The sequence below is a fragment of the Colletotrichum aenigma genome, assembly GCF_013390185.1.
Source record: "Colletotrichum aenigma strain Cg56 chromosome Unknown KSG_Cg56_contig11, whole genome shotgun sequence".
Classification (NCBI taxonomy): Eukaryota; Fungi; Ascomycota; class Sordariomycetes; order Glomerellales; family Glomerellaceae; genus Colletotrichum; species Colletotrichum aenigma.
In genome coordinates this window covers 330,085-354,708 of record NW_023500917.1, presented here as the reverse complement: position 1 = coordinate 354,708, position 24,624 = coordinate 330,085, and the positions used below count along the sequence as shown (strand labels likewise).

Below are 24,624 nucleotides of genomic sequence, written 5' to 3'. Positions count from 1 at the left end.
TAATAACTTTATTAATATTACTATTAATATTATTACTTTTTAAGGTAGATATTACTTAAGATATAGATAGTATTTAGCGTTTAAAGTTTCTTTTTAACTTTTTTAAATTTAAAAGAAGCTATAATAAATATATTACATAAATGTAATAGATATATAATAAGATTAAAATAGATTAAGCTTTCTATTTAAGTAATGAAGAGGTGTAATATCTAATTAACTTCTACTTAAAGCTTAAAATAAAATATAATAAAACTTTTATTTTATTTCTTTTCTATTTGAAATATATTATTAAAAAAATAGGCAGTATAATTTAGCTAAATAGTATCTACATTAATTACTCATATAAAATATTATTATATAAGCTTCTTAATTATTTATTTAAATACTTAACCTTCTATAAATGTAAAAGCGTGTATAATGGAGGTAATGTTATTAAGAGTAGAGGTAGTATTTAATATAATAAAAGGGGGAAACTTTTCGTTTTGTTGATTATTATAGTAGAATTCCTCGTATTCAATAATAACCATTTATAACCAGTATAAATAGTTATTACTAATATCAAAGAAGTAATACTAATAATAATAGTGAATAGTAGGTAGTAGTAATAAGTAGTAGTTAAATAGATAAAACTGTTGAATTGCTTGCTTCCTCAAAATCTGTTCTAAGTGGAAAAATCCATCGTATATATAATACATTTTTTCCTCGCAAACCTTTACTTAGTTAGGTAATTACTTAATTAAGTAATTACTATAATAGGTAATTAACTGTAAAAACCTTATTATAAAGTTAATTATTACGGCTTTGTTTAATCCGATTCGGATATTCTAGATCCGTAGTATTATTATAGTTATAGTTTATTAGTTTGTTACGGATTATTAGTTTCCGTTGTTTCGGTTTCAAATCTTAACTTAATATTAACTTTAGTCAATAATAACTGTATTATTAACTTTTAGGGAATTGTTATTCCGTTGATATATACTTTTTATGGTAACTAACCTAATATATAGTTTTTATTCGTTTTGGCTAATCGTAGGAATTACTATAATAGGTAATTTATACGAGTGCGCTTTTTGTTTTAATTAGATAACGTTATGGTTACTTTATTCCTTTTAGTTATATTAATATGTGATCAATGGTTATAAGGATGATTGTTTGACTATTAGGTATAGCTTTACTAGTTATACTAGTATTAGTAATCTTAGCTTTACATCTTTTTTATAGAGCTAGTAATATTAACTTTTACTTAAATTCTCCTTTTAGGGGGTACTTAGTTAGGTCTTGGTAGTTTTTAGAATGATCACTATGTTAATAGTGGTTATATATGCTAATTAACGCAGCAAAGCAAAGTCTGTCCAGCCTAGCAACTGTGAATAGGCTATAGTTATCAAATGTATTAATTTGGGTGCGCGGTGCATCCCTCTGTTTATGATCATTAAGGGTGTTATCACCTTGCCAGTTGGACTATGGAATCAGGTTTTCTGGGTAACTAGGTGATTAAACCTACTGCTAATAGATAGATGGATAATCAGATAGGTCTTAACTAGATTAAACATTTTGGTAAATATATTAAGAACCAAATAAAGTGTGTCTATTGGATGCTTATTATTAACAGCTATAAGAGCTATTTATCAGCTGAATCTAATAATTACTGCAAGCAGAATAATATTATAACTGTTAGTATGCCTGCATATTTATTGCATCTACTACAACTATTAGATATTACCCTTTATTCGCCTTTGAAACGTATATATAGTGATGAAATTAACTAATTGATTAGAGCCTCCACAAATCACATCACTAAGTCTAAGTTCTTTATTGCCTTCCACTAGGCCTATAACAAGGTTTTTAATGAGGAAAACATCAGGTCTGCTTTCTAAGGCGCTAGAATTTCACCATAGGACCTAGACCATGTTATCAAAAAGCTTAATATGCATTTACAAACGCCTATACCTCCTATAGCAAACCCTTTAACACCTCTACCTTAGCAGTTATAAACACCCTCTAACCTATAATAAACTATCTTATAGTCTAACGTTATTAAAAGTTATATCTCTACTTATTAAGGAAGCTTATTAATACTCATTATTACTGCAGTTAAGTAATTATTAAAGGGTGCGCAAGTAATAGCATATTTAATCACTATTTTGACTGATCAGCTTTATACCCTTAAGGATGCAAATATAGCACTTACTAAGCGCGAGAGGGCTAAAAGAATGTAGATCCAGCTTAGAGGGGCACTTAGTATAGAGGAATCTCAGGTTTTGCTTAAAGGGAAACAAAAAGGGAAACATCCAGCACCTCAAGAGGATAACGAGGGGGGTCTATCAAAGAGAGCCCAGCTAGCTTGGAGACGCTGTGGTATATATGGTGAGACTGGGCATAACGCGCGAACCTGTTCTAAAGATGTCGAACCCTCAGGAGATTCTGATAGCGACAACTAGTAGTTGATTTAATGCGTTATGGTTGAGAAATACTAGATGTTGTTGTGTATGTGGGAAAAAAACGTCCGGCTGACTGGTCTGGCCGGCTGACTGATGAACCATGTTATAGCTTTATAAATAAAAAATAAAAATAACTCCTAATATACAGCGTTATAAATAAATAATAGTATATAAATAAAAGTGGAATAAAAGAAATAGTAATAAAATAAGTTATAATTAGGAAAATAGAGAGAGATAAAGAAAACTCTATTATAATATAAAGCTATAGAAAAGCATAATAAAGCTGAAGTAAACTTAAAATAAATAAATAGTAAATAAAATAAAACCTTTAAAAATAAAACTTTTATTTCTCTTACTTAATATAAATAGTAATAATAATATTAATAAACTAGAAAATAGTTAGAATCAATAAATAGAGGTTAAATAGAAATATTAAAACCTTATAAAAAACCTTAGCTATATCTAAATAAGCTTAAGCGAAACAGCATAACTAAGCTTTATTAAGCTTAACTAAAAGTAGTATTAAAATAGAGGTAATAATAAGAGTATTAAAGATAAAAGTAGCTAGAGAATTAATAAAGAATATAAGAGAGGTATTAGCGCTAATAATAGCCTTAATAGTAACCTTAATAATATATTTCTCTTTAGCTTTAATATAGATCTTATAGCTCTAAATAGAAGTAGCGCAAAAAAGCTCTATATAAGCTTTAAGCTATATAGAGAGCTAGTACAAAAAATTAATATCTATATTAAAGCAGCAGAATAATAGAGACTTACTGAAGCTCACTTATTAACGCTATAATATATAAGATAATTATAGCTAAAAGTAGTAAACTTCTCATAATAATAGATTATAGTTTTATTACTCTAATAGATTATTAGCTTTATAATATTAAAATAATAAAAAAGTAGTATTTATATTAATATAAGCAGATTTAATAGCCTTATTAGAATAGTAGATATACTAAATAATATTACTTAAAGAATAGTTAGCTTCTATAATAACTAGAGAATAGTAAGTTATTTATCTTACTTCAAGATATTATAATAAGCTATAATATTACTAAGCTTTTTAGCTTTAGTTATAGTAAATATATATTTTAGGTAAGAGACTTTATAAACAGATCTTTAGGTTTAATCTAAAAAAATACTACTAAATATAAACTAATATTTATAAAAGCTTTAGTAAAACATTAAAAAAATAATAGATAAATAACTAGAAAATATATAAAATAAGCTTCTATATAATAAAGCGAGCAGAAAAAAACTAAATAAGGTTATAGAGGAAGTTATTCTTAAAGTTAAAGTCTTTAAAAATAAGCTTTTTAATATTAGAGAAGCTAATACACTTAATATAATTAAAAAGTAAGCTTTTATAATTAACTAAAAAAAAGACTTTATATCTTTATTAACCTTAGAGAGAGTAAGCTATACAAAGTTAATTATAGTGACATAATAAAGAAAAAATAAGTAATAATATATAAGAGGTATTATTTATAGAGACTAAATAAATAATAATTAAATCTATATAAGTTAATAATTGATAAAGATGTAAATCTAACTGATAAAATAAATAAACTGAAAATATATTAAAAATATAGCTATAATAACAATAAATCAGTTAAATAATAATATAAAAAATTAAATAACTTATTACTAAATAAATTAATAAACAAAACAAAATAAAATAAATATTAAAAATCATATTAATATATTATTTATTTATGAAATATAATATAATTAGTAATTTAAATTAATAAAATTCTAAGCTTATTTTTAGTTTATACGAACCGCTTTTAGTTGATACTAAACCTACACTTATATAAAAGCTAGAGAGAGATATATATTTTAAGCTATACTTACTTATTATATCTAAGCGATACTATAGACTATTAGGAATTCTGCCCCTAGCGACTGCATTCGCTTAATAGGCGCCCTATACCTATTTTTCTTCTATATAAGGAGTATCCTAGAAACCTCCCTTCTTTAGCTTAGATTACTATAATTAAGGTACCCCTAAGTTAAACAAACTAAGGGCCAGCTTATTATAAAATTACTTTAAACTTCACACTTTAATAACTCTATATATATATAATACGTGAGAATTAAAAACATATTAATTACTAGCTTTAAATTAAGCGGTTATAATAATCCATTTTTTATCTATGCGTATTACGTACGTATAGAGTTATTAAGGTGTGAAGTCTAGGGTAGTTTAGGGGGGTTTTAGGCTAGCAGAAAATTTTCCTTCCGGGTTAAAGTCGGGGGCGGACGCTGTCAACGCAACGGACTGTACCTCAGCCTGGCAACTCCACACCTAGCGTACCTAAGGTACCTCCCACGGGAGCGACGACGCGACGCGACGCCGACGCGTCGTGTCGCGTCTCAATTGACACCTGACATTCCCCACGTTCGTCCCGACGCCTTCGCAAACACTCGATGCCTCCGTACACCGGTCCGTCGTTCTACCCACCAGAGCACACACAGGTTACGACCGAAAGTCTGCCGTCACCATGTCGCATTGCCGTCGTCAAGGCCACACTTACAATCGGTGGCAAGCACAAGCCCGTCCATCAGCCAAACTCAGGCGCCTCTGAACTTCACAGACGTCGCAATCCCCGCTGCATCCTGCACTGAGGTTTCGCATTCACCATCGAACTCTTCGACATGTTGGCGTGCTTGCGCTCCCATCCCTCGTATTCTGTCTGCTGCTGTCGCCAAGCTCTTCTTCCCTCGTCTGTCTTCGTACCCTGCCATGATCGTGCGTACCTGTTGCTGATCGCCCATCCTGCCAGATCACCAGTCCGATCGACCAATCTAAAAGGCACCTCTGGGCCTACCAAGTGCTAATACCACAAGCCCAACATGCAACTCCTGCGATATGTTGGTCCCTCGAAAACATGAACCTCGATTTCGTGGCGAAAGGATGCCGTGTTGCTCGTGGGCGAGCTAAATACTGCATGTCAACCGAAAGTTGAACTCGAAGTGTTGGCGACCATGGTGTATCCTTCATACTGCACGTTGTCCAGGCACCCACGGCCGACGCCAGGGACTCTGGTAAGGTCAGTCCGTCCTCAACCAGTCGATAGACCTGATGCTCCCCTTCTCATGACCGAGACGCGGATTTGATTGTTTCTGAGCCGCGGCTACTGCTCCGAAGATCTTTGCTGCCGCTCCGAAGCCCTCGAGCGCCACAATCACTGATGCAGTTCTCGGGTCATTCGCCTAGCCGCCAGAGACGCGACTTTGTTCTCCTGCAGGTCCCTTGGGGAGGGCTGCTCAGCGTACTCCTTGTTGAGCGCAAGCTTTGGGACATGTAGCTAGGACACGACGTTGGAGGCGCCTTTGAGTGTCATGAACACATTGACGAGCAGTGCTGGGCTTTGGACAGCCGCTTTTTCAGGTAGAGGGTGCGACAAGGGTGGCAGACATCTTCCTGCAGCAAGTCCTTGGTCGCGAGGCACTGAAGGGATGGGAGGACTAGCTGGGTGGGGGGTGCTGGCATCATTTCAGCATCGTCTCCTGGCACTCTACTCACAATGATGTCTTGGGCACGTAAGCTTCGACTCAGACCCGCCTGGTATCACGGTATTCTTGAAGCTCCAGCACAAGATAGGCTGAGACTGTTGTACCAGTGTTGTCCTTGAAGCTCGAATGATCACGTCTCGTCTCGTCCTCTGAATCCTCTACTCATTATCGAGCGACCTACCAAGAGGCCGCCCGCTCGTTCCATCTCCCTGCTCGCTCACTTCAGTTGCTTGCAAACCACATTCATGACCGAAATTGCGTCTTCAAGGCCCGCGACCATACCATCTTCAGGTGATCCTGATCCGGCCATGACGCCTATCGCAAAAACTAGGCCTTGCCGCTCGTCTGTGACTTCCCCCTCAATCTTCCAAATTGCGTTGAAGCTCAGTGGATGGGATGCGTGGTTAGAGCATTGCCACGAGCAAAGGCAAAGACAACTGCATCGTCGGATTCGTTTGCTGGACTGGGGCTCGCACACGGTGAGGAAGGCTTGTGCGCCTGTCCCCTGGCGTCAAGTAGCGATCAACAAAGGACTGCGCTCGAATCGATGGTGTTTGATGCAGCTTTTTGGAGGACGAGAAGCTGCGCAGGTTCACTGCCGGTGGCTCTGGCCGACATTCCTCAACATACATCGAGCCCCAAGCGTTCCCCAACAGCTGGACCGGGATAAGTATGGTTTCTCTTGGACCTCCTGGGAGACGTGCGGTAGCACATCGCTGCTTGCTTCGTCCGTGGAGTTCCTGGCTAAGGCGCCGACCGCGTTGGCTAGAGAGGGCCGAGCCTTGTTTAGGCTTTCTGCGGCCAAGGGTAGTCCAGTGTTCATGAGCGTAGGAACATCGAAATGCGACGGGCCGGCGCGATCCGTGGTCTCCTGAACGGCGGAGCAGGCATCTCTTCAGTGTTCTGGTTGCTACTTTGCAAGAACTGTGCCGCGGCTGTCTGGTCAGCTGCCTTTGGTCTTGAGGCCGTGACTGTGGCTGGCTGTGTGTCGCCGCCGACATCAAAGTCCTCGTAGTAATGATCGTCTTGGCTTTGGCTGTCTCTTCTGCCCTCGTCGTAGCTGAAAGCTGCCCGTCGTCGTCGCTAGTGCAGACGTCTTGGTCTTGCTTGACGTGGTCTTCCTTGTCCAGGTCGTACCCTTCCCTTGTGTTCATGGATTCGACGTATTTGTCACTGGAGATGTTCTGACATTCGACTTGGCTATAGTCGCGCTTGTCGCATGGATTCTTGATGCGAGGACCGAAACCACGCAGAGCCTCTGAAGTTGTTGCCTCACCCAGATCTGTGTGACTGTGGGTACCTGAGCTTGTTGAGGGAGGGAGGAATTCGAGGTTTTGAGCAGTCCCGAACGTGCGATTGTCTGCCAAGCTCGGGTGAAGCGAGCGTCTCTTCACGGATGCGTTCAGGTCTGGCAGTTTCCTTCCCAGGATGCTCGCCAGGGCGCTGTGTTTCGCAGGCGGAAACCTTTTCATGTGGCCGAATCTGCTGCGTCTTTCTGATGCTGTAGTTACCTCTTGAAAGACGGTCTGCTTCATCAGCCGGGGGAGTGGTAAATCTTCCAGACCCCTTCGCGTGTAGTGGGAGCTTCACCCGCCATTGCTTGTCGGAGGTACACTTGAATGCTGGGTCGTTCTCGGTAAAGTCCGAGTCAACGCGCTTGATAGCCCCTTCGACGTAAGCGTTATTCCGACGGCTGCGCGGTGGATTCCGATCTTTCTCAAGGCCTTGGTTCGTTGACGGCGAGCATCCTCAAATTCCAAGAGAATCTTCAGAGATAATTCGAAGTCGGGACTGAACCCTTACAAAATGCCGGATTGACTGAAAAATGGTTCGTCGTGGCTGTTGTAATTGAAGGAAATTGCAAACGGGATGCGGCTCGGGCTGTTTGTTATGGATATCTATGTCTTAGCAACCTTGTCCAGCGTACTGAGATTGCGCGTGGACTTGACGGCGAATGACGATTCACCCGTCATCGGACTTTTGGGGGGACGAGAAGCCGAAGTATAGCGGCCACCACGTCTTCGGGAAGACTCCGGCGGACTGATGAGCGGTCCAGATGACAGGACTCTTGCGCTACCGTTGTTTCGAACGCTCGAAGGCTGGGAGAGACGGTTGGACTAGGGTCAGCCAGAGACTCAAAGGATTCGCAGAATCTGCGAATAAGTTGGGGGGCTGGAAGATTGAGGAGGGATGCCGAGTTTTTGGATGAGGCAGTGCCAGATGGTCTGGTAGCCATGCGGCAGGGAGGTGAGAACTCAACGAACGTGAATTAGAGGATTTCCTTGAATCTTTGCTTGGGGGAAGAGATGCCGTTCTGGGAGAGAGGGGGAATCGTAGGAGAAGAAGTGAGGCTGCAGATGAAGGGAGATCGCTCGGACTGGGAAGGATTGAAGGCAAGGTGCAGACTGGTCGTGATTGACAGCGACTGCCTCGTCATTGAATGCGTCCTTGCCATGAGTGGCTACCTTCCATGTCTCGAGGCAGGTGCATGCTGTCCCCGACAGACATGAATAGAAAGTGCACAGAAGATGCAGGAGAAGATGGCCCAACGCCAGCTCTGTCCCGTCCTCTTTTGCAACGTCGTGATGCATGTCCGGGGACTTTGCCGATATCGTAACAGTGGGAGTGATTTCTCGATAACAAATGCGGTGCAGAGCGGATCGCATCGAGACAGTGTTGCGGGAGGCAGATGCTCCAAATTTGATGCAAAAGAACGGGCTGCCCTTTATGATTGCCCGTCTCGGGGGAGCACTTGGTCAGGTTGGTGTTCTGGAGACATTCGAGAGGTGGTGGTCGTGGCCGAATGGTGGTGTAATCGGGAAGCTTTGAGTTTTTAATGCAGGAAGGCGGTGTCTTTGTGGGCGACAACAGTGGAACCCGACAGAAACCAAGCGGCCGGAACAGTCTGAGGTGGGCAGGTCCTGACGGCCGACGCCAAAGGTTGCACCTGCCATTTTTCGTCATACCTGCCGCATGTTGCCAACAAGATCCAATCAGAAAGCCGCAGGAGACCAGGCAAAGTCGTTGCATTGCTCCAGACGCTGACTGTCGCGAGAGAACGTTGATGAGTCAACCCGATTTAAGCACCCGTGGACAGTTGCCGCGTCGTTGAAATGAGCTGCGTAGAGTTCAGATGAGTCCAGCGAAAGTTGGGCGGGCATGACCAATCATATTTGATCTCGGAGCTGAATGGGGAAGGACGGAGTTCTTCCGCCCCGCTAGACAGTTTGTGCAGCAGATAGCGTGCAACTGTGACATGATCGACGTCCGATCTGCCCACTAAGAATCCGGTCTTCTAAGATTTCCCTATAGCCTGGAAAGTTGAGATGAGAACCTATGTTTGTTCTAAGGAAACGAAAGGCGCCCACTAAGAAGTTGCGGCAGTACGACGAACCGAGAGGTTTCGTCCAACTAATCGGTGCATTCGAGCGCAACGCAGCAGCCGAGATGGGACTCAACATAAGCAGGTGGAGATCAGCGGCCGGCATTTCTTCATGCGGCTATGCGTGGCAGACTTGCGGCCATGATACCACCAGTCGTCATCGTCGTCGTCGTTATTGCCGCTGTCTGGAATGGGACCAGTTGGGTGCTGCCGTAATTTGCGTCATGATCCTTAAGGTAGGCGCTGGTAGTCGCAGGTGCACTGTGAGTCGCCCCGTATGTGCGGGCACTTGGGGCTAGTCCTGGCGGGGTTGCTGGGGAAAATCGCAGCATTCCCCGGTAGTTACAGTGCACTTTAACGGGCAGGGACGGTTCGCCCACTAAATGCGCACGTTTCCTGCGTCACCACTTTGGAGGAAAACAGATTACCAGTCTAATTGCCGCCACAAGATCTTTATTCTTGCTCTAATGTATCCCGAGACTTGATTTTCGCTGTCGATTTATTCTCGAATTTGATCTCAAGGTCACAGGGGTGTCGCAACTCGAAGACGCTTTTCATTCTGGATTAGGATATCGTTGCTCAGGTCACAGCGACTTCACAGGATCTGTACCACGAAGGCATCTCTCTGGAACAGCGCCACGGACGTCGCAGCCCCAGCGCAGGCCGTCGTTGATGTCAACCGGAATGGAGTTGATGGACGGCAGAATGCGGTGGGAAGGTGGCGATTTCCGCCGCGAAGCAGGGTAGGAACCTCGCGACATTCGGCGACCATTATCGACCAACTGCTTAGCTTGGAGGGAGGGACGGCTTGATTCCTTGTAATATCAGCCGTTATAGGACCTGATCTCTGGCGGCATCTCTCCATCTTCTGTGATGCTGAAACATGATGACTGTCCTGGTTACTATCTTTTGTAGCCTTGGCTCTGATGGAATCCTCTGTGTTAATCTTCCAACATTGCGAAGCGGTCACACGGTCAATAGGGACCAACTGCCCAGTGAACATGGCATTCTTGGCCTTCTCAGCCACCCGCACATGCCTCTGATCTCGCCAGCTGCCTCAAGTTGTCTAGGCACACGACCTCAGTTGCAGACTATTCGCGCCGAACCAAGGCGGCTTGAAAGGCTAGCGTCGCCCGCTTTTAGCTGAGATAGAAGTAATTGAAGATAATAGACTCGATGGAGTCGATAGGCTCGGAGACTTGAGGTTTGCCCGCATGGATAATCCAGCCACGACGACACAAACGGCGAGGCGCTCAACAAATCCAGTTAAAATTAACCGCAATTTCTCCTGAATCATCTATCACTACACATACTTGATCCATGGAATAGGGGAACCTTGAGAAGGCTCTGCTCGGCGGCTGTGCATACGACAACGAAGCGCCATCTGCATTGTCATCCCTTGACCATGATTGAATCTCCATACCCTAAGCTCCGACTACTGGATTTGTTGGAGAATAATAACGCAGTAGGCTCTCCGTTCTCGGGTTTTGTTTCGGTGACGCCCGGGGTAAATGGCGAAGATGGCCTGACTTCAGGTGGTGTCAGCTTCTCAGATTATGGCTCGAATCTTGCGCATCGGTGAAGATTTACATGCCTGTCGTACTTTGGGGACTGATGTACTGTGCCGGCAGCTCCAATGCGTCGCCGACGAAGTAGGATCGGAAAAGCTTTGGGCAGGCGTTCGGCTGGGTGACGGGTCCTTGGCATGATGTTTCGGCATGGGCACACACCCAACGTCGTCCTCGACCGCTGTCTAGGGTTTGATGACGAAGAGATCGATGTGGCTCAGAACGATAGCCGCCATGCCATGGTCTCGGTCTTTCTTGTTCCAGGTTTGGACATCGAGGCACGGCGTCTTCATGCCGAAGGCCAGTCGGACCTGACTGCTCGAATTCATCAAGAGCCCTGGGCTCTCGCCAAGCTCCTTCCCGATGTTCGTGTTCGTGTGAGAGACCTCAAAGATGATGCGAGAGACAAGAAACCATTCCTGAGGCGTGGGAGCAAATTGAAAGCCGTAAGGTAGAGCTTCATGACCGCGCGCTAGTCGAGCGAGTAGAGTAGAGCTTGCAATCAGGCAGTATAGCGGAGAACACAGGCTTTGCCTCATTGTATACGAAGAATCCAATCTGTTCTTGTGCGTAGCTGTGGATTCAGCCTTCTGCCATCTTCAATCGCAGGCTCAGGAGATTGTTTTCCGAGAAGAATGTGGAGTTCGGCTTAGATGTTTGTAAGGGCGATCGTCGGTCTTGGAGAGAGAGTAGATATCAATCGCTAGTCTAGCCGAGGCGTGTTGTAGGCTTGACTCCAACACCGATGGGGCTGGAGCTCTGGTGGCGACAAAGGATGCTGACTTCGGGCTGTTGTGCAGAAACCCTAGCTAGGCGGAGTGAAGGGTGTGGAAAACCTACACTGTGCATGTACAGTGGGAAATTGACAGATCATTAGTATGGCCACTAGCAGCATAATGAATGTGGGATAAAGTTGGTTGTCTTCCTTAGTGTAATCTGCTGGTTCTGCAGTAGATCTATATAAACGATTGGCGTATATCCCTTGTAAGGTAATCCTGGCTTGAATATGTAGTTAGCTGAGTGATGACTGTAAGCGGTGAGTTTCATATAAGCGAGGGCATCCTTGGTTCTGTCACACCCCCTCAGAGACTGCAGTGAAGCTGTGTCTCTGGATGATATTGTTCCCATCCTACTTTTCAGTCTTCTTGCTGAATCTGACGAATTTGTTGTTCAATATCAGCTATTCCCAGCTGTGCTAAAAATTAACTATGCCTCTGAGCTAGAAGCGCCTTTATGAATCCGTCTGCAACTATCTGGTTGGTTGGAATCTAATAGTACTATATTAGTCCTTTCTGGAGTTCCTGTTATAACTATAAGTTGTTGATATTAATATGTTGTAGCTTGCTTGTCGCTTAGGGCTTTTCTGCAGTTAAAAGTCTCAAGGTTTGCTGATTATCACACTAAAGGTTGAAGTCTTTGTCCAGTGTTAAGTTGAGTTGTCCTATCAGTCTTATAGCTGATAGGTATTCCTTTGTTGCAGCTGTGAGTGCTATAAGTTCGGCTTCTATGCTTGAAGTGATGACTCTTTATTGTTTGATAGACTTCTAAGTGATTAGTCCTCTAAATAGCATCATAGCATATCCTTATATACTCTTCCTCGTGATAGTGTCGTCAGCAAACGAGGCATCTGATGCATAAAGTAAAACTCCTTTTCCTTCATAGTTAAACTTAATAGCGAGAAAACGATATATCCAGTAATACAAAAGGCAGTCTTAAGCTGCTTTTATATATTCTGCTGATAGATTAGCTGAGAATTTTGACAACCTAGCTGCTGTTCTTACTATATCTGGCCTGCTGAAGATTGACGCCTATAGCAGAGATCTAATGATACTTTGGTATTTATAGATCTCTTGTGGTGTGGCTTGTTGCTTATTTGGTGTGAGGCTGTTGGTGGCTATTAGTGTTCCTGGTGGTCTCCTTCTCTTATCGACCTGGAAGTTATCGCAGATCTTGCTGATGTAGTTGTCGAGGCTGAGCTAGAGCTTACGCTTCTTGCGGTCTCTAATAATCCTAATGCCTAGGAAAACGTTGAGTTCTCCTAACTCTTTCATTTTATATGCTGCTTTGAGGCTGCTGACGATATCTTTTGCTGTGTGTATATATCTCTTCCTGTAGATAATTGCAATATCATCCATAAAGATAAAAACTGTGATGCCTTTTCTAATATAGACATAGTCGTCCTCATCTAGAGGGGCTAGTCTAAGTGACTTAAGGGTGGTGTTGATGCTATTTTGCTATAGCAATAGACTTCTTCTGAGTCTATATAAGGCTTTCTGGAGTATGAGGCAGTATCTAGGTCTGCTGAATCCAGGTGGAAACTAGATGTAGACTATCTTATTAAGTGTTGCGTTAGTGAAGGCGTTCATAGCGTCTAGCTGCAGGGTCTTAAGGTCGAACCTTGTAACTATTGCTATTAGGCTTCAGAACGATCTTCTAGCAAGTGTTAAGGCGTAAGTCTCCATTCTTTTGAGTGGTTGTAGATCGCCTTGAACGCAGATTCTTACCTTAAACTTCAGGAGGTATCTATGTTTGTTGGTCTTATAGGTGAAAACCTATTTAAGCGGTAGAATCCTGAATAGTTCTCTGTTAATATCCTCCAGTTGAGACAGTTTAAATATTCCTTTTCTCTATACAGCTTGATTCTCAATATTTATTGCTGCTAGCCACTTAGGCTAGTATAGATATGATTTTGCCTTGTTCTAGTTGCTTAGTAGCTTTAGTAGATCTTTCTGATAGACTGATCCTAATCCTTATGCTGAACTATCCTACTGGTCTTTGTCTTTAATTAAATCTGTGGACTAAAAGAATAAGGTGGATTTCTAGCTTGACTGCTTAAGCTGGCGAGATGATCTTGTTGCTGACTCTGGTTGATAGTTGATTTAGCTGATAGGGACTTCTCTATTATAGATGTTATTATTCCTTTATCCTGCAGGTCTCCCTCTTCTTCCTAATTAGCTTGATATTGTTATCTTATCTTATGTTGCAACCTCTATTATAGGAAGTATCTCTTCTCCCTCTTTATAAGTCTGGAAGTTGTTTGAATCTGGAGTTAGCTCTTGGTGTATATCTTGGACCGTGGTTTCCTGATCTTCCTCTTGGTCTTCCACCCCCTCAGCTGCTGGCGATGTCTGAGGTAGCAGCTGGTCTGTTCCTGGTTCTATAGACTCTTTAGGGGTGACTATTCCCCTTATATTAATCTCTTTGCGAAGTTGTCTAGTATCAACAGGTACTAGTGGCTGGCGAGGATTATCGCTTTCCCAAAGTGCTGAGTCTATAGGCAGTTCTTCGCTAATAGGGTCTGGAAAAGGGATCTCCAGCTGATTAAACTATTTCTCAAGCTCTAACTTATGAAGCATTAAGGTATCTTCTTCCCTAGGATCATAAAGCTTTAATTCATCAAAGGTGACGTCTCTAGTCCTTATGACCTTATTTAGGGCTGGTATCTAGATCTAATAGATGTTAGTGCTGTTATAGCTATAGAGATACCCAACATAGGCTTTGAGCTCTGTCTTATTAGACTTCTGTTATCTGCTTTTATAAGTAACTGTTAGGGGATAGGCCCTACAGCTGTATCTCCTGAGATATGCTATCTATAGCATTTTGGGTTGCTAGTGAGTGGCGTCTGGCTGGCTGTTTAGCTATAAATTCACCACCCCCTCAGGCGTCTGCTAATTATGGCGTTTCTGAGGCATTCTATTGCTAAGGTATACTGCTGCTCTGATGATGTCAAGGCTAAGCTCTTCAGGGAATCTTAACTGAAACCTGAGTGCCCTGACTATCATAAAGATAATCCCTCCAGCTCTCTCTGCTGGATTCTGAGCGCCTGTGTAGTCTGCGGAGCGTTAGATGAGATAGCCTTCTGTGACTGCCTATAGGTCGAATGCGTTCCACAGGGCTGTATCCCAATTAAGTCTGATGATTAAGACTCTGAAGCTATATTGCCGCTTAAGAAAGGCGACAATTTGTGATAATACTTATAGTCCTTCTTGTTACGACCCGTTATGCATGGATAACAGTTGACCGACCCACTTGGGCGTCGGGCGGCTAGGACAGGACATTTGTACTGCAGGATCACGGGAACAACAGGAACTCACTCGGTAACGGAAGAACTATGGTCCAAGTCACGTGATGATAAGATAACGATCATATTGGATCAATATGATCCAACACGACTTGGGGGCCAAACGATCATTCTGGATCAGAATGATCCAGATCGACCCAAGGTACAAAGGAACATGTTCAGAATTAGACTTGTATATAATGACCCTGAGCCTGGCTCATGGTCAGACTTCCATAGCTCTTCAGCAATCAACTTAGTATTCATCCTCACGGATACTCTCAGCTTACCTTCACTGCGAATCACTTGTTGAGTCTAAGACTGATCACCTTGGCCTCTGAAGAATCGATCTACTACAGCCTACGAACTACGACCTACGACCACGACCCAGTGTACTGTTAGAACGTATCAATCCCCAGCTTCTGTTAGCAGACCCTACTGTCGGATAGCTGACCGTAACACTTCTTTTCTCGCTCAAAGACCTTATATCCAAGTGAACCCACTCCACTCATCTCTAATCAGAATGATAACCTTCTCGTTATTATATGCCTTGCTGATGACGAAGAAATCTATGGAGATATAATCCCCTAGGGCTGTAGGGTTATGGTCAGGCTTTCTCTGAGATACCCTCTGCATTGCTTTGCCCGTTAAGCATGCTACGCACTCATCCTTAGAAATACCTTCTATCTATATACCCCTTATTATTTTCATTATCCTAGTTAAGGCCTAGGCGCTTAGATAACCTAATCGCTCATACTAAAGCATAGCTTCTGCCTTTGAAGGTCTGAGAGGTTCTGTGGTAGAAGGATGACCTGGTTTAGCTTCATGCTGGCTGGGTAACTTAAACCTGACTTATTTATTGCTGACAGGCGTGTTGCTGAATAAGCTAGTAGATTCCTCTGAGGTGATGTAATCCAGTAAATACTGGCTGTGTTGCCAGGGTGTTGCAAAGAGAAGTTCTCCCTTTGAGTTCTTAAGACCTAGATGTCTGACTGTGAAGAATAGACTGATTTTCTTAAGTGGTTCAGTTCCCAGAAGGCTGACAGGATAGTCTGGGATATATAGGACTGATCTAACAATAAAGCCCTTCTTATGGGGTCCTCCTCAGTTTGGTTTGACGACCATAGTGCCTTTAGCAATAGCTGTAACATATCCCCCTCCTATAAGGACCTGTTGCTAGGAGGAGTAGTTAAGGTCTCTCATCCTCTTTAGGTTGTTACAGATATAGTAGGAACTTCCAGAGTTAACGATCATGCTGTTCCTTAAGGGAGATCCAGAGAATAGGCTAGCTGCTGGGATCCTTAGCTCCTCATTAAAGTAGGATGACGAAAGTGATCTATCTGAGTCCTCTCCGTCCAGAGTGAAGTGGGAGGATGTTATGATTGTTATCTGTATGTTGTTCTTTTGGTTGAACTTTTCGATCCTTATCCTAACCCTTAGGTTGTTCTTGAGAAAATTCTAGGCTTTCTCGATTACCCTCTTATTGCTACTGATATTTAGGTTATAGGTTGATTTTCTGACCGCAGGGTTAAAATAGCTATAGGTTTCAGCGAAGTGTTTCTGACCTAGGCAGGCTGGGCATTCTGGTTTCTAATCTGATGTGAATTTCCCTACTTTCTTATCTTCTTCGTTTCTTCCTTGCTAAGTAGCAAAGCTGGTTATTTTCGCCTTTCCCTCTAGCCAGTCTGGGTGTTCAGATTAAATCTAGTTCTTAAACTTGCTTGCAGCGATAGCTCCATGCCACCTTTCCCCTTTCTTTGGTCGTTTGAGAGTTTTCTTAGCTATCTGGTGGGCTTCAGGCGTTGCCTAGTCTGGAGCGACTGTCTTAACTGCTTATAAGAAGTCTCTGACTTATTCTCTTAAATCGCTTATCAATATAATGTCTAAGACTCTGGCTTCCTCTATAATATCCAGGTAGGTATTAAGCTAGTCTATGATGTTTTGTCTCTTGATAGATTTAAGATAGAGGATATACCTCCTTTTGATAAGTTCTTATCTTGCTTAGCTGCTTAGAGCTAGATTTTCCTTCAGAGACTTAACTATATCTCTGAGGCTGCTGTGTCTGCTGACTTAGTTTATATGCTGAGCGTTAACAGTTGAGATTATCTACTTAAGGATATTATTAAGGCTCTGCTGAACCCTTCTGTATTCCCTTTCTTGCAATTCGAACTTAGCCTTTTTAAGGTTAAGAAGATTGCTGAAGTTTGCTAGGGAAACATCATCTGGATAGTTAGGCTGTGGCTTCATGTTTACCACCGCCTGATCTAGGTCGATATAGTCCTAGACGTTATAGACTATAGCTACTATCCTAAGACTGTTAAACTATTTGGTCCAGTTAGAATCATTCTGGAGCTGCTGAATATACTTAGCTGTATCTATTTTGGATGCGAAGCCTTGTGGTCTTGCTCTGCACTCCTTCTTAAGCTTAAGCTGATGTGTCTTTCTGATTCTTCTTATGCGCTGACGGAGAGTCAAAAGCTGGTTAAGACTGTCGTAGTCTCTTAGGCTTATCTGGTCTAGGGCTGGCAATAGCCCTAATCAGGTTCTTTGCTCTTCTTGAGCTACCTTCGTCTCTTGACTAAAGGTTCTGATTGGGACTGAATTGCCTGAGTCTACTGGGCTCATAACTGACAGATCATTAGTATGGCCACTAGCAGCATAATGAATATGGGATAAAGTTGGTTGTCTTCCTTAGTGTAATCTGCTGGTCCTGCAGTAGATCTATATAAACGATTGGCGTATATCCCTTATAAGGTAATCCTGGCTTGAATATGTAGTTAACTGAGTAATGACTGTAAGCGGTGAGTTTCATATAAGCGAGGGCATCCTTGGTTCTGTCAGAAATGCTGTACAATGCGGTGTGGCTTGGCTGATGGGGTGTGGCTTTGTGCAATGCCCCCCAACTGCTGCAACCCAGGGCTGCGCTACCTAAGGTTCCTTAGTAACAGCGGCGTGGCTCCACCGCACAGACCACTTTTGTCTATGCTTCCATTGCCATGCACGGTGCAAGCGAAGCAAACATACCCAAGCCCGGAGCGGCGAACTTGTTAAACACTTTAGTGAGGCGAGGATCCAGGCGGCTCGCAGCTACGCCTTCGGCAGATGGCCTGCCAGATAGGACAGGACCTTTCGAATTCTTGGCATGATTCGGGCTTGAAACACGCTGAGCGAGGGCTCACAAGTAGTTGAGATGGTGTGGTCCCAGGTATTTGGGCTTGTTTGGGCTGATGCGGTCCGGAGGACTCGGGGGCAGTGTGCCTTGAGGCACGAGGCGTATGCAATCGTTCGCCGAGAAATCTGCCAAGAACCTAATCGAACCTTTATGGTAGAAAGTTGGTGAATATGGATTGTGATCTGGACCTGGCCCTATTGCAGCGGATCACGGCCCGTCCCATGTTCTGACTCCAACCGGGGGGCCGTCTCCGACAGCCCCAGAGCCCCATATTTCCGGCTCCGGGCTTTGATCCATAAGGGGGGTTCGGATCCCTGGCCTTCGGCCCTGACTTCCTGCCACTTGCAGACCTGGTTCATTTCATCCATGGACTTCGGGGGCTTGAGGTCCGCCCATAGAGTCTTCCAGAAAGCGGCGTAACTTCCCTCTCGTCTAATTTTTCTTAGCATCCACTGTTAGTGTAATACGTGGGATACCACCAAAATCCTTAACAGCTGAAAATCCTTCACCTCTCGCCTCCAGCGCCGTCCTGCGATGGCTTCACAGCCTCCGGCGGGCCCTGGATCGCCGCCGGCCCCTTCGGCCGGCCCTGATCGAGGCTCCGGAACCCTTCCGGAGCCGTCCCCAACCTCAAGGGCTAAACGCCGCCGCGGTACCGAGGCCCAGCCATCCCAGCCCAGCCTCGTGGGAAGCAAGCCTGACGCCTCTACGACAGCCCCCTTAACGGCTAAGGGGCCTACGACGATAACTGGAACAGCTACTGGAGCTGTCCTTACAGCCCTGGATGAGGAAGCGAAGCACTATGAAGCCCGGAAGGACGTCTTTATAGCTATCGCCAAGTCTGTGGATAATGTGGTCTCCTGCTTTGAGGGGCCTAGGAAGCAGATTGCAAAGGAGGCTACAGCCTATGTGATCTAAGCCTTGAAAAGAATCATGGGTAACGAGGCAGCAGCCCCAGCCCCGCGTTGGGACTGGGCTGATATAGCGGCCTCAGCACCAGCTGCAGCCCCAGCCCCAGCCTGTAACGTTACCTGAAACCCAACCCAGCCTCAAGCCTAGGCCTAGACCTAGCCCTAGGCTCTAACCCAGCTGAAGGAGGACCTCCAGGTCTTTGCCCGCATCCCTGAAGAGGGCCTAGGGGCTGCTAGGAAGCATGCCCCTTTTACCCTACGCTGTACAGTCTGCCAGGCCCTAAGCCTCCAACTAGCAGATATCCCACATATCTACCACATTGCAACTGGCTACTCGCTAAGACCCCTGAATAAGCAGGTCCAGCAAACCCTGCTTGCAAACAGACAGAAACTAGCGGACAGCCTAGGAGCTTATAAGGTTGAAACGCCTACTAAGTGGTTTACTTACGTTATCCTATGCTGCCCTGCTAAACTGTGGTCCCTTGATGGTGAGGCCCTCGACCTAGCCACTCTGGTTGAAGAGGAGGTCTTTGCACAGACAGGATGTAAGCCTATCCAGGCCTGATAATCCCAACTTGGTATAAACCCTATCACAAACGAGGTCTCTTGGATTATCTCCTTCTCTACAGAAGTACTACCCTTCAGGCTCTTCAACCAAAGCAGCAGATCTCAGCTTATTCAGAAGAAAAAGACCCTCATCAGACATAACCCTAGTTGCCAGGGATATCATTAAAACTGGTACTGTAACTGACAGCCACTCTGTAGCAACTGCAGCAGGCCCACAGGCTCCCATAAGACCTGGCCCTACATAGCCAGACCGAAGTGCGCTAACTGCGCCAGCCCCTTCCAAGCCAACCATAAGGACTGCCCAGCAAGGCCCTTAGTGGTTAACAGCTCCCCCACCCTCCCAGGTCGGAAGGAACTCTCCCAGATCCGTAAAGCTGGGCAGAAGGCCTATGAGGCCCTCTATCAGAGCAGTCAGGCCGGCACCCACGCCCGCAGCACCCAGCAACCTAGCAACAGCCTGACAAGCCCTCAGCCTGGCTCTAAGCGACCATGAGCCCCTACCCCTACCTAGGACTCAATCATCATAGCAGACGTTAGCAATACAGCAAGCTCTAGTAGTATGGAGGAGGATGAGACTGAGGCTGAAGTAGACGTCTCTGACAGCAACCCTATCCTACCACCACTACCTACCCAGTATGCCCCAGCTACCTCAAGCAGCAGGGTCCAGCGGGTAGCTCAGAAGCCTGACTACAACGTTATTAATGCCTACACCCACCTCGACCTCGACTTAGAGCAGTAGGCTCAGGATGGCTCCCCCACAGGTACTACGGGTCGCCCAGTGTAACGTAGGGAAGATAAGCCCAGCTTATACAGCTCTCCTAGAGCTCTGCTGGGCAGATCAGATCGATATAGTACTGACCCAGGAGCCCTAGATAGGCTATAGAGATAGGATGCAAATCAACACTCACCCAGGCTATAACTCTTATGTGCCAGTTGACTTCTGGAACAGCAGGGAAACAAGGCCTAGGGTTATATCCTATATACGAAAAGGTCTAAGGCTAGAAGTATAGCAATAAAGACCTACCTAATTAAGGGATATCCTATGGATTAAGGCTGGCAGTATTACTATTATAAACGTCTACAGGCCACCAGGGGAACCTATAAACCATACAACAAACATCCTCCTAAACTATCAACCGCCAGAGAGAGCCCTTATTGCTGGGGATCTTAATGCCCGCCACTCTTCTTGGGAACCTAGCTCCCAAAGCTGGAATCGAGGAGACGATATTGCAGAATAGGCTGAAGGCTGTAATCTTAACTTTATCGGGGAAGTTGGGGCCTCTACCTATACTCACAGGCACACACTCAACCTTACCTTCTCAAATATCCCCTTTGCAGAGGCCTATATCAGCCTGCACCTACATCCAGGGGCTGACCACCAGGCTATTACAACTATCATCCCACTAGGCAACACCTAGGAGCAGAGGCGACAGACTAGTCACCTCTTAGTACCAGACTCAGCCCTACTTCGACTTGCTGACTTAGTAAAGATAGGGCTCCCAGCCCTATCCACCTTAGGGGATATACCTGCTCCAGCAGAAATAGACACCCTAGCTATCTAACTAGTCAGCCTCCTCTCTATAGCTACTCAGGCTATAGGGAAGAGACGGACTAACCAGGGTAGGGGAGCTCCCTGGTGGACAGAGGAGTGTTCAGAGGCCCACCGAGCAGCTATTAAGGCTAGGCAACGACAAGCCTAGGATCCTGGGCTGTTACTACCACCGCCTATCCTCGAGGAGCAGAAGGCCTTTCTAACTACAGTTAGGAAGGCTAAGCAAGCCTATTGGACTACAAAGATTAATGAGGCTGGGTCTAACCAGGAACTATACAAAATCCTAAGCTGGCGTAAGTCTAGCCTAGCTATAAAGGCCCCGCCTCTTATAGTAGATGGACAGGCAATTAACAACCCCTACGATAAAGCCCAGGCTTTACGGAAGGCCCTATTAGAGAGATTTAACGCTACAGACGACCTACCTAGAAACCCTTTCACTGTTCCTATAGTAATAAGGCGTCTAATACCCTGGCAGCAAACAGTCAGCATAGAAGAAGTACGCCAGGCTACTCTCATAAAGGCTACAACCCCTGGGATTAATAGGATTACTACAAAGTTACTACAATCTATTTAGGGCCTTATAGCCACACCTATACAGCAGCTCTTTCAGGCCTGCGTTCAGACAGGTTACTTCCTAAGAACCTTCCGCAAAGCAGAGGTTGTTATGATCCAGAAGCCAGGGAAAACAGACTTCTCTAAGACTGGGTCCTGGCGCCTGATATCCCTGCTATCCTGCTTAGGTAAAGGCTTAGAGCGGCTGATAGCAAAAAGGATGGCCTACCTTACTATCCTAGAAGGGGTTGCCAGCCTACAGCAGGTTGGAGCCCTACCAGGGAGGGCAGCAGTCGACCTAACAACCTGTCTTACCTATGAGATCGAGAAGGCTCTGGATCTAGGGCTTACGGCAACACTAGCCACAATGGACGTCAAAGGGGCGTTTGATTCTGTCCTACGAAATCGACTTATTATTAGGCTACGACAGCAGGGCTGGCCTAGCAGTCTGATCAAGCTGATATACACCTTCACCTCTAGCCGAACTGCCCGGGTTAGGCTAGAGGACATAACTACAGAGGACTTTCCTCTTACCTGCAGGCTGCCACAGGGCTCGCTACTATCCCCTATTCTTTTCCTGCTATATATAGCTGATATCCTAGCTGACGATCAGAAGCTACGGTTTAGGTATGCAGACGATATAGGCCTGCTGGCTTCTAGCCCATCCCTTGAGGGTAATGCTGCAGCCCTCAGCCAGGAGATAACTCAGATCCTCAACTGGGGCACTGATAATAAGGTTGCGTTTAACCCAGCTAAGTGTGAAGCAATCCACTTTAGCAGAAAACATAACCAGTCAAGAGACCTACTAGATATACAGGCAAAGGACCTTACTATTAAGGCCTCAACTAAGCCTATACGATGGCTAGGGGTCTGGTTTGACAGGAAACTCACCTTCCGACACCATGTTGAAACAAAGGCAGCAGCAGCAAAAAAGGCAGTCCAGTTTCTACAGCACCTATCAAACACAAAAGGGGGGCTCCCAGCAGCTGCTGCACGGAAAGCAGTTATTGCCTGCGTCCTCCCAACAGCCCTATATGGGGCTGAGACCTGGTATGCAGGCTTAAATAGACCAGCCAGGAACAGAAGCACTACTACTACTGCTAGCAGCAGTGCTGCCAACCAGGTGGCTACAGTTAGTACAGGGCAGAAGGGCCTGGTCAGAAAGGTTATAACAGCAGCAGCGAGGGCCATTCTACCTGTCTGGAAGACCACGCCAACTTGCAGCCTCCTCTGAGATGCTGGCCTGCCTACAGCAAAAGTAGCCCTTGAGGGAGTACGACTACGCTTCGCCGCACGCCTACAGAAGGTTGACAAACAGCACCCTTTAGTCCCTAGGCTCTCACAGCCAGGACGGCAGCAAACAAGGCTTCAAAGAACAGCAGCCCTCCTACCTAAGTGCCTAAGGCTGCTGCTCCTACAGCCACAGTACCTCCTAGGACTGTATAACCTTACAGCTGGACAAAGTAAGGAGACTGCAGCTAAGTCGTTTCAGGCCTGGCTTAAGACTGTGCCAGATAACTATACAGTTATCTACTCAGACGGCTCAAAAGCCCCTGAAGGGGCTACAGGGTTCGGCTTTATTATCTATCGCAGTAATAGACGGATAGCCTAAGGGTGTGGCCGTCTCAGCATTGCAGAAGTATTTGATGGCGAGGCGGAGGGGGCGAGGGCAGGGCTCCAAAGGGCCCTCCTTACATCCCAAGGCCAGCCTATACACATCTGTATCGATAACACTAGCGTTATCCAGGGGATTCAAAGTAGAGCCCCAGGCTCCTCTCAAGCTGCCTTCTTAGAGATTCAGGCAGCAGCCAGGATATATACTATACAAATCCACTGGTCCCCAGGGCACCAAGGGATAAAAGGAAACGAAGAAGCTGACAGCCTAGCCAAGGAGGGCATAACGCTGCCGATCCCTAGAGGCTTAATGCCAACCCTATCAGGGATTAAACGGCTTGCTAAAGAACGCAAACAGCACCAGCATAGGAAATGGTGGAAGCAAGAGGCATCCCCCCGTTATACCCAGCTAGGGCTGAAGGCCACCCTTGGCTGCCCTCCTGAATTAGCTCTACCAAGAGCTATCCTTCATCATCTCATAGCAGCTCGATCGGGCCATGGGGACTTTGAACAATATCATCAACGCTTCAACCACACAGAAGCACTACTTACCTGCTCCTGCGGGGAGGCTAAGGAGGTGGACCACCTGGTCTACTGCCGAAAGACATTAGTGAGGAGGCAACGGTGGCCTACCCTCCACCCTTATAGTCGGCGGGAGCCTCTAGGACCTGTGGGCTCTCTAGAGCGCTATTTTAAGGGGCTAATCATCGACTCAGAAGGCTTTCAGGCCTTCCTCAGCGTGACAGATTTCTTTCAGAAGATCTGCCCGCGGTACTAAGACATAGGCTGCAGCCTACTCCCTAAGCAACCAGGGAAAAAAAAAAAAAAAGGTTATAACGGAACTAGGGCACCAGTGGGAACTAGGGAAGGATGGAACACGTAGTAGCCTGCGGGCAATACTTGGAGGACGTTAGGAAGCGGCATGTGCTTAGAGTATATAGCTAGAACCTGCGGCCCTCCACGCCATATACCCTTCGGGAGGTCTGCCGCAAGGGCTTTTGCGTCCTTGCCGTCACGGCGTTAAATATAAAACAAAACAAAACAAAACAAAACAGAAAGCGGCGTCTCTTAGGACAATGGAACGGCCCATGGCCAGAACATCCTTCTCCGAACAGATCTCACTTTCTTCACATACACCGAGAATACTCCATCCTTTAAGTAAGTACATCGGGCAAAAGAGCTTATTCTGACGTTTCATGGGTTGGATCTCAAGCACTTGATCGGGGCAGTGCGTTTCTCAAGCTGTAAACATTACATCTGGGTGCTTGGCCAAAAGCAGT

At 45.1% G+C, this 24,624-nt stretch overlaps 2 protein-coding genes across 2 annotated transcripts; both read left to right on the top strand.

Moving 5' to 3' along the window:
* Positions 1–18,682: 18,682 nt before the first annotated feature.
* Positions 18,683–20,119, top strand: CGCA056_v014967 (uncharacterized protein; the record flags this gene model as incomplete). Its single annotated transcript, XM_037330209.1, has 3 exons — positions 18,683–19,057; positions 19,244–19,604; positions 19,845–20,119. 3 exons carry the CDS (start codon positions 18,683–18,685, stop codon positions 20,117–20,119), a joined length of 1,011 nt encoding a protein of 336 aa, XP_037171397.1.
* A 3,535-nt stretch (positions 20,120–23,654) lies between these two features.
* CGCA056_v014966 (uncharacterized protein) lies at positions 23,655–24,122 on the top strand (the record flags this gene model as incomplete). The annotated part of the gene is made up of 1 exon (XM_037330208.1): positions 23,655–24,122. One exon carries the CDS (start codon positions 23,655–23,657, stop codon positions 24,120–24,122), a length of 468 nt encoding a protein of 155 aa, XP_037171420.1.
* Positions 24,123–24,624: the final 502 nt, after the last annotated feature.